At 35.7% G+C, this 14,222-nt stretch overlaps 1 protein-coding gene across 1 annotated transcript in view; it reads right to left on the bottom strand.

Annotated features, from left to right (window-relative positions):
• LOC142344445 (armadillo repeat-containing protein 3-like) overlaps nt 1–14,222 on the bottom strand; it is a 54,791-nt gene that overhangs the window by 27,071 nt on the left and 13,498 nt on the right. The window contains exons 4-7 of the mRNA XM_075396095.1: nt 7,157–7,293; nt 2,916–3,066; nt 2,311–2,446; nt 1,912–2,018 (exon numbers count right to left, since the gene is read on the bottom strand). Of these exons, the coding sequence (XP_075252210.1) occupies nt 1,912–2,018; nt 2,311–2,446; nt 2,916–3,066; nt 7,157–7,293 (531 nt within the window). The remainder of the gene's footprint in view (nt 1–1,911; nt 2,019–2,310; nt 2,447–2,915; nt 3,067–7,156; nt 7,294–14,222) is intronic.

The raw sequence follows: 14,222 nt of genomic DNA, 5'->3' as shown, positions 1-14,222 counted from the left end.
TCAGTACATTCTGCAAATTTTTGTAGAGACTCAAACTAAATTACTGATGTTTTGATTAACTTTAGCTTAGTTCAATTAGTTCAAAAAACAATGACGAGTCAGATCGTTAACCAGAACCTCACTTCAAACTCCCCTCCTTTTGAGCGAGTGCAATAAAAATTGAAAACTAAGCTTTCAAACTCTTAAAATAATCAAAATTCTAGGTCAAAATTTATCAGCATTCGACCACCGGGTTTGCTCACCAATCAAATCTTTAAATCACGTAATACCTCATAGTATTCTTGAGTTAATTTTCATTAATCGTAGAGAAAATTCAACAATTGTATAGGATTTTGTCACACTGAATCGGGCATTTATAAGATAGATCTTAACTAGTTTGTTTAACTACATGTATAAAGAAAAGCGATTGCATAATATTTTGTTGCCTATAACGGTACACACTCTCGTATTATTTGTTGGATTTGTACATTGAACGCATTTTTATCTTAAAAACATTTGAAAACGTTTGCAACTCAAAATTCTTTAATCCTTTTTCTTTTTTTTGTTTTTTCAAAGTGATGAATAGTACATAAGTTAAAATCTAATATCTTCTAGTTGCTAATTTGAAAATTTCAAGTTTCTTTGCAACTATTTTTCTCCAAATCATAAAAAATAATGCATAATTGGCGCGCCTCATGTTTGTTTAAGCCGATGCATTGTTTTTACTGACAATTGTGATTGTGTTTGTGATACAATCTTACTAACATTGAGTATAATTTGATCAATATGTTTAGAGAATCGATTGTTCCTTTCAATTAAAGTGTAAACTTAAGAAAGTATTAAGGACTATTGCAAACTTAAGCAAATTAAAAAATATTAAAACGAAAATATTAAAACTGTCATAGTTCTTGCGAGTTAAATGTGCGGATGTTTTTTTTTTAAATTTTCCATATTAAGAATGGGAATACAATAATGAAATTTTGGCCCCAAATTCAAGTCCCGCTTGAAAAGATATCCTTAAATTTTTATCATAAATTACTGAAAAAACAGATTAAAGTTTGATTAAAATTGTACGAGATCAGCGAGTGTTTCAGTTGACCTCATCACGTTGCCATGGAATTAATGAACGTGATTTGATTCTGGGATCTTTCCGTTTGCACCCCCCCCCCCTCCCCGCAGCATGTTATGCTCACCCCGGCTATGCCATTATATAGTACATGATTATCTAAAAATATGGCAAGTGCGTCTGGAGGGTGCAAATAATATACACTCACTAAGATGGGGGCACAAACGGAAAAAACCCAATTATTCTTTATTGCGGAGATTTTTGCATGATTTGTGTTTACGAAACTATCATAGTCTCCCGGTTGACAATTGTACAAAAATCGCAGTGATCATACATGGCAATGATCAAAGATTGTATATTGTACTGTCCGGGGATCATAGAAAAAAGACGAGTTCCCAATAACCATATAAGGATCATACAAAGAAACAGCCGATGATATGTATTACATTACGGATCTTTTCCGTTTGTGCCTCCCATTACGTTATGCGCCCCCCAGTTACAGAGCACATGCCATTACATAGTACATGATTATCTAAAAATATGGCAAGTGCGTCTGGAGGGTGCAAATAATATACACTCGCTAAAGCTGGGGGAGGCACAAACGGAAAAAATCCTGATTCGGATTAGAGCTCTGAAGTGTTTATTTGTGGTTTGTGGGCGGTTACCCCCCCCCCCCCCCCCACCAACTTAGTGGGCCTATAACTTTTACACCCCCAGTCGCGCGCATGCAATTTTTTTTGCATATTAACGTTCTATATAACAACACATAAATTGGTATAAAAATTTGTATCCGGGTATAAAACACGGGGGGGGGGGGGGGGGAGGCAGAATAGATCCCAAATTGATAAGTTTAGTGTGAATGCGACCTTTTCCATTTCCTGTTCGTGCATGACCCTTCTGTTGTCCTCGTTCTTGGCTGACCTTGAGATGGCTATGCAAGCATGCACTTTGACTTCTGGGCTCACGTCTTCTCCTAAAGAAATCACCGCATTGGAAAGTTTTGTTAGAGAAGCCTCACTTATCGGGCATTCTTTGCCATAAAGGTCTTGCAATCTAAGTTAGGTGCAAATAGTTTGAGAATTTGAGAAGGGAGGGGGCCCAGAATGAAGATCGCGACCCAAGACAGGTATTGGCCAGCCGGAATTGAGTCGCGTACAGTGTTTCAGACCGACCGTACCCAAAAAAAGACACTGGCGAGACAGAACAGACTTTAGCTACCCTTGGCCAGACCAAACCGACGTAGGCCGAGATACATTGAAACTGACCTGTGAGTAATTCGTAAAATTTTCCCAGACCTCCAGACTCAGCCAGTTGTTCCACCGTCTCTGGGTCCAAAAGAAGATTGGACAACACAAGTAATGCGTTCACATGTTGGTCCTGCCACTCTTTGTTGCCCAGAAACTGACAAAAGAGGGTAGAAAAGTTGGAATTGGATTGATGTCATGTTTGGCTGTGACAGTTTTATATTAAGAACAACGAACCAAGTACAAACTGCGGCATAGTCATGGCCCGCGAGTCATGGCCAAATAAACCATATTACATATATACAATAGCACATGTAAAATCAAATATTGATTTTTTTAAATATACAATTATACATCTAAAAAGATCGTTACTGTGTGGTATAGCGACAATGAAACCTTTATACTAATTGGTTTATACTATTAAACAATAGATTATGATAAATTATACAGTAATAAAACTTTATAATCGGAAATAAACTTCATAATGGCTTTGTCTCGAATTTCCACAAATTAGCACTATAGTATTTAAAATCTATATTGGTGGGAGAGCTGGCTCGTAATGGAAGTTCAAAGACGAAATACCTCGTATTTCAAATATTACCTCACCACAAAAGGAAAAATCTGACCTTGACGAAATGGTCTAGGGCGTCCAGCTCCCTGAGAGCATCTCTGTTCTCAATATCCTGGGTGATCTTAGTCAGTGCTTCCAACGCCAGTTGCTGGATCACAGGGTACTCTGACTTTGTAAGGTCCAGAATTGGCGCAATACCCTCAAATCTGAAACGACAACATCTTTTTGAGGGCTCGGTTTCACGGCCACTTTGAATTGGGACAGAAAATTGTTTATGGAATACGAAGAAAAATTATTTTAGTGTCAAGGAAGAATATGTAAATTGGTTGATCAAATTTAAAATGAAACTTTTATTGTCAATGCTAATTTTTTTCTCTTTTTTAAAAAAATCATCAAAATGATCATTTTTAACTTATTTCAACTTATTTTTTTAATTAAAAAACATCTGAGCGAGCCAAATTTTTTAAAAAATAACTGATAATTACGCCACAAAACGTACAATTGCTCGAGTATATTAACTAGAAATCTCCGCATTTTTCATGATGGCTGTTTAATCCCTTGTTTTGTTTCAATCCCGATGAGGTTCATAAGAATTGACGGTGGCTATTTTCTGACAATCTGTCGGGTAAGTTTAGTGAGCTGTATGTTGCGTGGGCAGTCACAAATAAACAGTGTCCAGCAGTAATTGGGAATCATTTTTTTATAACTGTTTTTATGGTCGTATCTCGTTCACATTCTTTTCCGTTTTTTCCGAAATAAATATCACCATTCAATTAGACAAAAATCAATGATAGCCTAATTTATAAGTATCGGCTCTCGAAAAAGTTGGGTTTCAAAAGAAATTAATAAAAAGATTTGAGCAATATTTTTTGCGTTAATTGAAGCGGTCTTCACTATTGTCCACAATAACACAAAGTGTTTTGCGACGTAATTTTTTTCGCTAATTAGAAGAGTAATCTTTACTATCGAAGTTATTAGACTCTGAAGATTCAAATTACTTTGAATCTTGATGATCCCGGGTTGACGTCCCATTGGTTTTCATCAGCATAATTTGATTAACCCATTAATGGATCATAAACTTCGTGAAGAGTAAATCACATAAATGGTTTTTACAATTTAATAGAGATCCTGTCGATTGTTCATAGCATTTTTCGTAGAAGCCAAAAGTCCCATTGATGCATCACAGCAATTTTTTAATAGAAACCATATCGAAGGATGATAGCAATTTCATAGAAATTTTTTCGATTGGCTACAAATTTACATGCATTATCCTACTATTACACGCAGTGAAGTTAAAATATATTTAGTGAATTTACTCAAGTAAATATGTGATTAACTGTGGCAGAGTGATAAGATGGTTTGCTATTCAAAAACAAATGGAAAATAGAATGTGAAGATGGGAGCCTCACAAAATTGGAAATTCAGTATACAAGTGTATCAAATGAGCAAGAAGTAACGAGCAATAAATGTATATGAAATGTGCGACTTATTTCTATTACTATCATAAAACAAAAAATCAGAGATATCCCACTCATGTTACTATCATCAGAGAAAGAGTGGCGATCAACCATCGATGATCCATCGAAGGAATTTCTTTGACATTACTATCCCGAGTTCGGTTCCCAATGATTTTCATTTCTGGATCACTGTAAATTTTTGGAAACTCCATCGATCGACTATGGATAGTTCATTACCATTTTCCTGGTCATACAAATTACATCGTTAGTGCAATATTTTTGAATATTGCCGTATCATAGTAGAGTCATTAAAACAAAATTGCATTCAATGATATAAATTTCATTTACTTCTCGCTCCATCGTATTTGGTGGCGCTAGTGAAAATGGCAGACGTACCAAAATATAGAAATTTTATTGCTGGTCAATCACAATCGAGAAAATGGAAAATTGTTTTCTGATTGGTTGATTGCTGAACAAATTCTCCATGTTGTAAATTAGGATATGCACGTTAATTTAAAATTGCTCAGAAACTGCGCTAAGCCGAAAGAGAAAAAATGTACTTTTTTGGGGGAAAATGGTCTCACGTTCGGTTCTGATAGATTCATATCAAGTCCCACGGGCTGCTAAGACATGGCCATGGCCCGTAAGGCATGGCCAGATGCGGTAATCTAGCATTAGGCTCTCTCCAAATTTAGGCTAATTGAGCACTTAAATGTACAGTGTTTTAAATTTCTCAACCAATCACATTCGTTGAAATTTCTACATTTTGGTACGTCTATTTGTTAAGACGTCACCGTATTTGGTGTACTTATAAACTATTTTTCCATTTTTACAAGGCTCCCCTCTTCGGATACAATCTCGCATTCCGTTGTTGAAAGCCAACCATCGTACCACTTTGGCACAGTCGCATACAAATTTCCTTGGGTAACTGTATTGGGATCTTTTCTGCTAGCGCCCCCCCCCCCCGCTTAGGCACCCCCATTTATAAATGTGTAAACATATTGTTAAAGCTAAGTAATCTTATACGTGAACATATATGAGCAATATGCATTTACTAAAAGCTACCACAGCTATGGTTTGAAAGCATTACGCATTCAACCAAAATTTGTTGCATATAACGTAAGCATCAATAAAAATTTCCGTATTAGATCATTTTTGGGGTTAACGGCTACAATAACGGCTTAATTTTTTAAAACTTATTAAGGAAACTATTCTAAAAGTGCTTTCAATCTACCTAGACACTCTTGTTTCAATGAAATGCAAATATCGCTCTTACAATTCACAAAAACTTAGATTTTTGGGGGGGGGGTGCAAATTTAACGGCTATATAAGGCTGGGGGGGCGCTAGCAGAAAAGATCCCTGTATTGCAACTGCCTACAACACTAGCAGAATGCATGTAAGTTTTTAGCCAAGTGGAAACGTTTCTATGAAATTACTGTCATCCTTCGACGCGGTTTCCATGAAATTATCATAATTCATCAATAATGGGAATTTTGGAATCTATTAAAAAGCTATGAACCATCTATGCGACTTTGGGTTTCCACGAAATTTCCATAAATCATTAATGGGATTTTTTAAATGAAATGCTGATCCATCGATGAAAACCAATGCGAGTTCAACCCGGGATGCTCCTCATCCAATTCGATCACTGAATTTGATCACTGAATTTGATCACCCAGTTTGATCACTGAATTTGATCATCCAATTCGATCACTGAATTTGATCACTGAATTTGATCACCTAATTTGATCACCCAATTTGATCACCTAATTTGATCACCCAATTTGATCACCCAATTTGATCACCCAATTTGATCACCCAATTTGATCACCTAATTTGATCACCCAATTTGATCACCCAATTTAATCACTGAATTTGATCACCTAATTTGATCACCTAATTTGATCACCCAATTTGATCACCCAATTTGATCACCCAATTTGATCACCCAATTTGATCACCGCTAATTTGATCACCCAATTTGATCACCTAATTTGATCAACCAATTTGATCACCCAATTTAATCACTGAATTTGATCACCTAATTTGATCACCTAATTTGATCACCCAATTTGATCACCCAATTTGATCACCCAATTTGATCACCCAATTTGATCACCCAATTTGATCACCCAATTTGATCACCCAATTTGATCACCCAATTTGATCACCGCTAATTTGATCACCCAATTTTATCACTGAATTTGATCACCTAATTTGATCACCGCTAATTTGATCACCCAATTTGATCACCTAATTTGATCACCCAATTTGATCACCCAATTTAATCACTGAATTTGATCACCTAATTTGATCACCTAATTTGATCACCCAATTTGATCACCCAATTTGATCACCCAATTTGATCACCCAATTTGATCACCCAATTTGATCACCCAATTTGATCACCGCTAATTTGATCACCCAATTTGATCACCTAATTTGATCACCCAATTTGATCACCCAATTTAATCACTGAATTTGATCACCTAATTTGATCACCTAATTTGATCACCCAATTTGATCACCCAATTTGATCACCCAATTTGATCACCCAATTTGATCACCCAATTTGATCACCCAATTTGATCACCTAATTTGATCACCCAATTTGATCACCCAATTTAATCACTGAATTTGATCACCTAATTTGATCACCTAATTTGATCACCCAATTTGATCACCCAATTTGAACACCCAATTTGATCACCCAATTTGATCACCCAATTTGATCACCCAATTTGATCACCCAATTTGATCACCGCTAATTTGATCACCCAATTTTATCACTGAATTTGATCGCAGAAATTGATCTGTGCTAAAGATACAAGTGCTTACTGTCTGACTTGAGATCTGCTCTGGTAGTCATGGAGGAGAAGGTTGATTGTCTCCACCGTGTTCTTCTGCACGTCTGGGTCTGGTGACGTCAGCAGAAGCACTAGGGGTTCCATCACTCCCTTCTCTATCAGGTGCACCTGGGCACAGAATCGAGAACAATCAAATAATCAACAAAGCCACAACCAAAAACTATCAACAATCTTGATGAGCCTAAGAGTACGGTGGCGAAATAGACAGTGTGAAATGTGGGTAATAGAAAACTACAGCTGGGATCATCTTTCGTTATTTTAGTTATAATACTTTCTCACAATCTATGACACATCTTAGCTTCAAATTTTGTTCTAAAAAGAAAAACGTAGTTTGTCGCTAACCACAACCCCAGACATTTGAGTATTTTTATCGTGTAAGATCTTACAAATTTCTCACAAAATTGTCTTATAAGTACTTATAAGATAATGCGGCGCCTGACTAAGACTTTGTAAGACAATTTATCAGGTCTTACACGATAAAAATTTTTCATCAGGTCTAATAAGATCGTACACGATAAAATCTTGTACTATAATTTTAGCACAACCTCTCGACACACTTTCAACGAAGAACTCTTCAAAACAATGCGTGGCAAAACTCCAGGCTTCTATTCACGATGAAAAAAGTTTGCTCTAATCGTTGTCATACAGTTATACGTAACCCATGTCTACCATTTAGGGCATTCAGCTTCACTGAAACCCTATTGCTCAAAATTGGATTAATTATAGCAATTTTTTTAGAGAAAATTCAAAGATTTAATAGTGTGTGTCAGTAGAGATATGAGTAGCTAAACTGCTAGTTGTCTTACTAACCCACAATTGTATTTGGGTGGTGCGGGGGACTTAAATTATTGGCCAATTAGGCTTTTCTTCAGTTCTGTCTAATTGGACGTTGTTAACTATCACATTCAGTAATCGAGGGTAACATGATGGCGCGGACAAGAGTGACAAGGAGTGTGGATCTTGAAACATGGTTATAAAATAGCAATAAACTCATGTAAATTTACTCGATCGAATGGAATTTTCCTACGCAAGGAAAAAAACTTTTGTATGCGTAACGATGATCAAAGCAACGCTAAAACGTCTATTGACAAATTGCCCAAATTTTCGTCGACAGAACCATAAAATTTTCATTGAGAGTGAACATCAGATATGAAGAAAGGTTTCAGTTATAATTTCAAAGAATATGATCTTGGATTTATTCCGTTTTTAAGAAAAGAACCCAAAAGAGTGAAAAATGTGTTTAATAACAAAAAGAAACCGTGTCACCTAACTAAAATTTGTTCATGAAAAGCTTTTCTATTTTGCTCTTAGAGTGACAGAAACAAAGAACCAACAACTTGAAGGATACACTGCAATCTGTTTTGAAATGTCAAGAGAAACAGATGAAAAAAGCTATTGCTTAGAATATCATAGATCTTAAATTTGCTCATTATTCAAAAATGAGTTGTTCACACAACATAAAAGTTAAAGAAAATATGAATTAGGGAAAAAATTGGTGAAAATTAAATCGTTAAGTTAAATATCGTTGTTACTCATTCTAGAAGGATGTTTACTCCACTGCCATGCCACACTACTTTCTACTGAATTTTGAAGAACGAGTACTGAAAATTGTTTTGAGACTTGAAATGAGATCATATTTTGTGTTGAAATTTGTTTATTGTCTTTCAAGTTCCTTTTTTTAATAATGATGTACTGCGTTTCATGCAAAGCGAATTTGTTCTATAACAATACACGTTTCAACTTAAACTAGCGATAGATTTTCAATGAGTTCTTAAAACAGCAATGCATCAAGAAAAAAGGCGAGAATGAAGCAAGAGGCAAGGAAGAGCCGACAGTAATAAAATGACTATCTTAGAACAGTAAACATGCATGAAAAAGCAAAACTAATGCTGTTTAACTGAAATCAACTTCTAATCTTCTAATTTTCCTATCTCGATTAAATTAAGAAAATAATATAGTTGAGCACAAATCTTTTTCGTTGATTTTAGTCGTTATCGTTTTAAGACGCGTTGTCTGCTACCACGTCACTGTTTCTGTAGAATTTTGTATTTTTATCGTTAGAAGGCTTCTAGCTGGGGACTGGCTAGCGCCCAAAACTCTATCGAATTTGGAATGTTCTTCGAAGAAAAGTGAGTCCGTCTGACAATTAAGTATAGAGTTTTGTCCCCTGTGCTCTCTCAAAGCTGCATAAAAAAATATTTGCTGCGCACAATAATTAATTTCCTTTTCACGTAATGAAAATAATAGAGAAAGTGTCGTTTCTTTCAAAGGAGTGTAAGAAACTAATCTTTCATCTTTTTTCTTTGTTTACTTTAAAGGCCAACAGAACGGTTTCGGGTACCGGAAAAAGCCCGTTTTCTCAATGTGTAAGAAATTGTCCTGGGAGTGATCAGTTAAAATTTCATGGTGATCGGACTTGAGGAAGTAGGGTTTTCAGGACTTGCGGGGGGTCGCAAAAATATGGACGCTTGGATTTGGGACAATAGGGGCCCTGAAGCTGTACCAGAGAGTAGCATGTCATTATTTCATGCTCTGATAACTCAGTCAAGGTGTGCACGCCACAACCAAAAACTATCAACAATCTTTATGAGCCTATAAATAGTCAGTGTGAAATGTGGGTTATAATAGCACACTACAGCTGGGATCATCTTCCGCTAATTAGTTTCTAATACTTTTCCACGACCTGTAACACAAATTAGTTCCAAATTTTGTTCTAAAAAGAAAAATGTAGTTTGTCGCTAACCACAACCCCAGACATTTGAGTATTTTTTATCGTGTAGGATCTTACAAATTTCTTAGAAAATTGTCTTATAAGTACTTATAAGATAATGCGTCGCCTGACTAAGACTTTGTAAGACAATTTATCAGGTCTTAAACGATAAAATTTTTTTATCAGGTCTAATAAGATCGTACACGATAAAATCTTGTACTATATTTTTAGCACAACCTCTCGACACACTTTCAACGAAGAACTCTTCAAAACAATGCGTGGCAAACCTCCAGGCTTCTATTCACGATGAAAAAAGTTTGCTCTAATCGTTGTCATACAGTTAAGTATAAGAGTATATGACAATTAAGTATAGAGTTTTGTCCCCTGTGCTCTCTCAAAGCTGCATAAAAAAATATTTGCTGCGCACAATAATTAATTTCCTTGTCACGTAATGAAAATAATAAGCCGCTGAAATGTAGTTACCAAAACAACCAAGTATATATCGGTTCTTTGCCTCGTCGAATTGAAGCTAAGAGTTATGCCCAGAATAAATAATTACGGAATAGAGAACTAATGAACATAATCAAATATTCTCCTGTTATTCAAATTTAAGAATCATAAACAACTTACAACAGTTGGAAGAATCCCGATTCCACTAAGTCAGAGTAATTTAAGCTAATCCGAAAGATCGATTAATCGCTCTTTTCAACACTTTTTTTTAATCTAGGAATGTTGAACTCACGCGTCAACTTCGTCCCTCAAACTATAACTAACTTATTTAACGAACTAATGCTTTTCAGATTCGCAAACCTCTCTCTGATCGTTTTTCTTGTGCCTAAGGGTACTCAACCTTATCAGTTTTTTATCATCAGAACGTAACGTATCGCTCCTTTTAGAACATTCTGACCTAACGTCTAAGTGTTATAGTTGGCGTGGAAAGTCATGTTATAGTTGGCGTGGAAAGTCAGTCACAAGATGCCACTTATCTTATGTTGATGTTTGTTCGAGATGACCGGAGCTGCGTGTTTAACTCGGTTTGATAATTTCAGAATATGGCACAATCCATGTTTCATGCTGAGCAATTTGTGTGCAATTTTTCGCATGCTTGCTTTTTCCTTCCTAAGTAACGAAAACGCATCCAATTTAAACTATGATACCTTTGTTTCCCATTTAGGCTGGAGTAATGTTCCGTTCTAAATAAAACTTTAACCATTTCTTTAGAGTCATAAAAAACGGAAAAATAAAATTTAGCTTTTTCTGTCCCTTATTCCCTTGTGGAATAGTTTCAGTGAGAATACTTTGGGATTGAAAGGTAATTTATCCCAACTTTCCACTCTGAACGAGGCCTTGGTAAAATGTTTTGACTCTGGAGAAAGTGTCGTTTCTTTCAAAGGAGTGTAAGAAACTAATCTTTCATCTTTTTTCTTTGTTTACTTTAAAGGCCAACAGAACGGTTTCGGGTACCGGAAAAAGCCCGTTTTCTCAATGTGTAAGAAATTATCCTGGGAGTGATCAGTTAAAATTTCATGGTGATCGGACTTGAGGAAGTAGGGTTTTCAGGACTTGCGGGGGGGGGGGGGGGTCGCAAAAATATGGACGCTTGGATTTGGGACAATAGGGGCCCTGAAGCTGTACCAGAGAGTAGCAGGTCATTATTTCATGCTCTGATAACTCAGTCAAGGTGTGCACGCCACAACCAAAAACTATCAACAATCTTTATGAGCCTATAAATAGTCAGTGTGAAATGTGGGTTATAATAGCACACTACAGCTGGGATCATCTTCCGCTAATTAGTTTCTAATACTTTTCCACGACCTGTAACACAAATTAGTTCCAAATTTTGTTCTAAAAAGAAAAATGTAGTTTGTTGCTAACCACAACCCCAGACATTTGAGTTTTTTTATCGTGTAAGGTCTTACAAATTTCTTAGAAAATTGTCTTATAAGTACTTATAAGATAATGCGTCGCCTGACTAAGACTTTGTAAGACAATTTATCAGGTCTTAAACGATAAAATTTTTTTATCAGGTCTAATAAGATCGTACACGATAAAATCTTGTACTATATTTTTAGCACAACCTCTCGACACACTTTCAACGCAGAACTCTTCAAAACAATGCGTGGCAAACCTCCAGGCTTCTTTTCACGATGAAAAAAGTTTGCTCTAATCGTTGTCATACAGTTATACGTAACCCATGTCTACCATTTAGGGCATTCAGCTTCACTGAAACCCTATTGCTCAAAATTGGATTAATTATAGCAATTTTTTTTAGAGAAAATTCAAAGATTTAATAGTGTGTGTCAGTAGAGATATGAGTAGCTAAACTGCTAGTTGTCTTACTAACCCACAATTGTATTTGGGTGGTGCGGGGGACTTAAATTATTGGCCAATTAGGCTTTTCTTCAGTTCTGTTTAATTGGCACGTTGTTATTTATCACATTCAGTAATCGAGGGTAACATGATGGCGCGGACAAGAGTGACAAGGAGTGTGGATCTTGAAACATGGTTATAAAATAGCAATAAACTCATGTAAATTTACTCGATCGAATGGAATTTTCCTACGCAAGGAAAAAAACTTTTGTATGCGTAACGATGATCAAAGCAACGCTAAAACGTCTATTGACAAATTGCCCAAATTTTCGTCGACAGAACCATAAAATTTTCATTGAGAGTGAACATCAGATATGAAGAAAGGTTTCAGTTATAATTTCAAAGAATATGATCTTGGATTTATTCCGTTTTTAAGAAAAGAACCCAAAAGAGTGAAAAATGTGTTTAATCACAAAAAGAAACCGTGTCACCTAACTAAAATTTGTTCATGAAAAGCTTTTCTATTTTGCTCTTAGAGTGACAGAAACAAAGAACCAACAACTTGAAGGATACACTGCAATCTGTTTTGAAATGTCAAGAGAAACAGATGAAAAAAGCTATTGCTTAGAATATCATAGATCTTAAATTTGCTCATTATTCAAAAATGAGTTGTTCACACAACATAAAAGTTAAAGAAAATATGAATTAGGGAAAAAATAAATTGGTGAAAATTAAATCGTTAAGTTAAATATCGTTGTTACTCATTCTAGAAGGATGTTTACTCCACTGCCATGCCACACTACTTTCTACTGAATTTTTAAGAACGAGTACTGAAAATTGTTTTTGAGACTTGAAATGAGATCATATTTTGTGTTGAAATTTATTTATTGTCTTTCAAGTTCCTTTTTTTAATAATGATGTACTGCGTTTCATGCAAAGCGAATTTGTTCTATAACAATACACGTTTCAACTTAAACTAGCGATAGATTTTCAATGAGTTCTTAAAACAGCAATGCATCAAGAAAAAAGGCGAGAATGAAGCAAGAGGCAAGGAAGAGCCGACAGTAATAAAAAGACTGTCTTAGAACAGTAAACATGCATGAAAAAGTAAAACTAATGCTGTTTAACTGAAATCAACTTCTAATCTTCTAATTTTCCTATCTCGATTAAATTAAGAAAATAATATAGTTGAGCACAAATCTTTTTCGTTGATTTTAGTCGTTATTGTTTTAAGACGCGTTGTCTGCTACCACGTCACTGTTTCTGTAGAATTTTGTATTTTTATCGTTAGAAGGCTTCTAGCTGGGGACTGGCTAGCGCCCAAAACTCTATCGAATTTGGAATGTTCTTCGAAGAAAAGTGAGTCCGTCTGACAATTAAGTATAGAGTTTTGTCCCCTGTGCTCTCTCAAAGCTGCATAAAAAAATATTTGCTGCGCACAATAATTAATTTCCTTTTCACGTAATGAAAATAATAGAGAAAGTGTCGTTTCTTTCAAAGGAGTGTAAGAAACTAATCTTTCATCTTTTTTCTTTGTTTACTTTAAAGGCCAACAGAACGGTTTCGGGTACCGGAAAAAGCCCGTTTTCTCAATGTGTAAGAAATTGTCCTGGGAGTGATCAGTTAAAATTTCATGGTGATCGGACTTGAGGAAGTAGGGTTTTCAGGACTTGCGGGGGGTCGCAAAAATATGGACGCTTGGATTTGGGACAATAGGGGCCCTGAAGCTGTACCAGAGAGTAGCATGTCATTATTTCATGCTCTGATAACTCAGTCAAGGTGTGCACGCCACAACCAAAAACTATCAACAATCTTTATGAGCCTATAAATAGTCAGTGTGAAATGTGGGTCATAATAGCACACTACAGCTGGGATCATCTTCCGCTAATTAGTTTCTAATACTTTTCCACGACCTGTAACACAAATTAGTTCCAAATTTTGTTCTAAAAAGAAAAATGTAGTTTGTCGCTAACCACAACCCCAGACATTTGAGTATTTTTATCGTGTAAGATCTTAC

Source organism: Convolutriloba macropyga, chromosome 8 (genome assembly GCF_964194025.1).
Source record: "Convolutriloba macropyga chromosome 8, txConMacr16.3, whole genome shotgun sequence".
Taxonomy (NCBI): domain Eukaryota; kingdom Metazoa; phylum Xenacoelomorpha; order Acoela; family Convolutidae; genus Convolutriloba; species Convolutriloba macropyga.
This window is presented reverse-complemented; position numbering and strand designations above follow the sequence as displayed.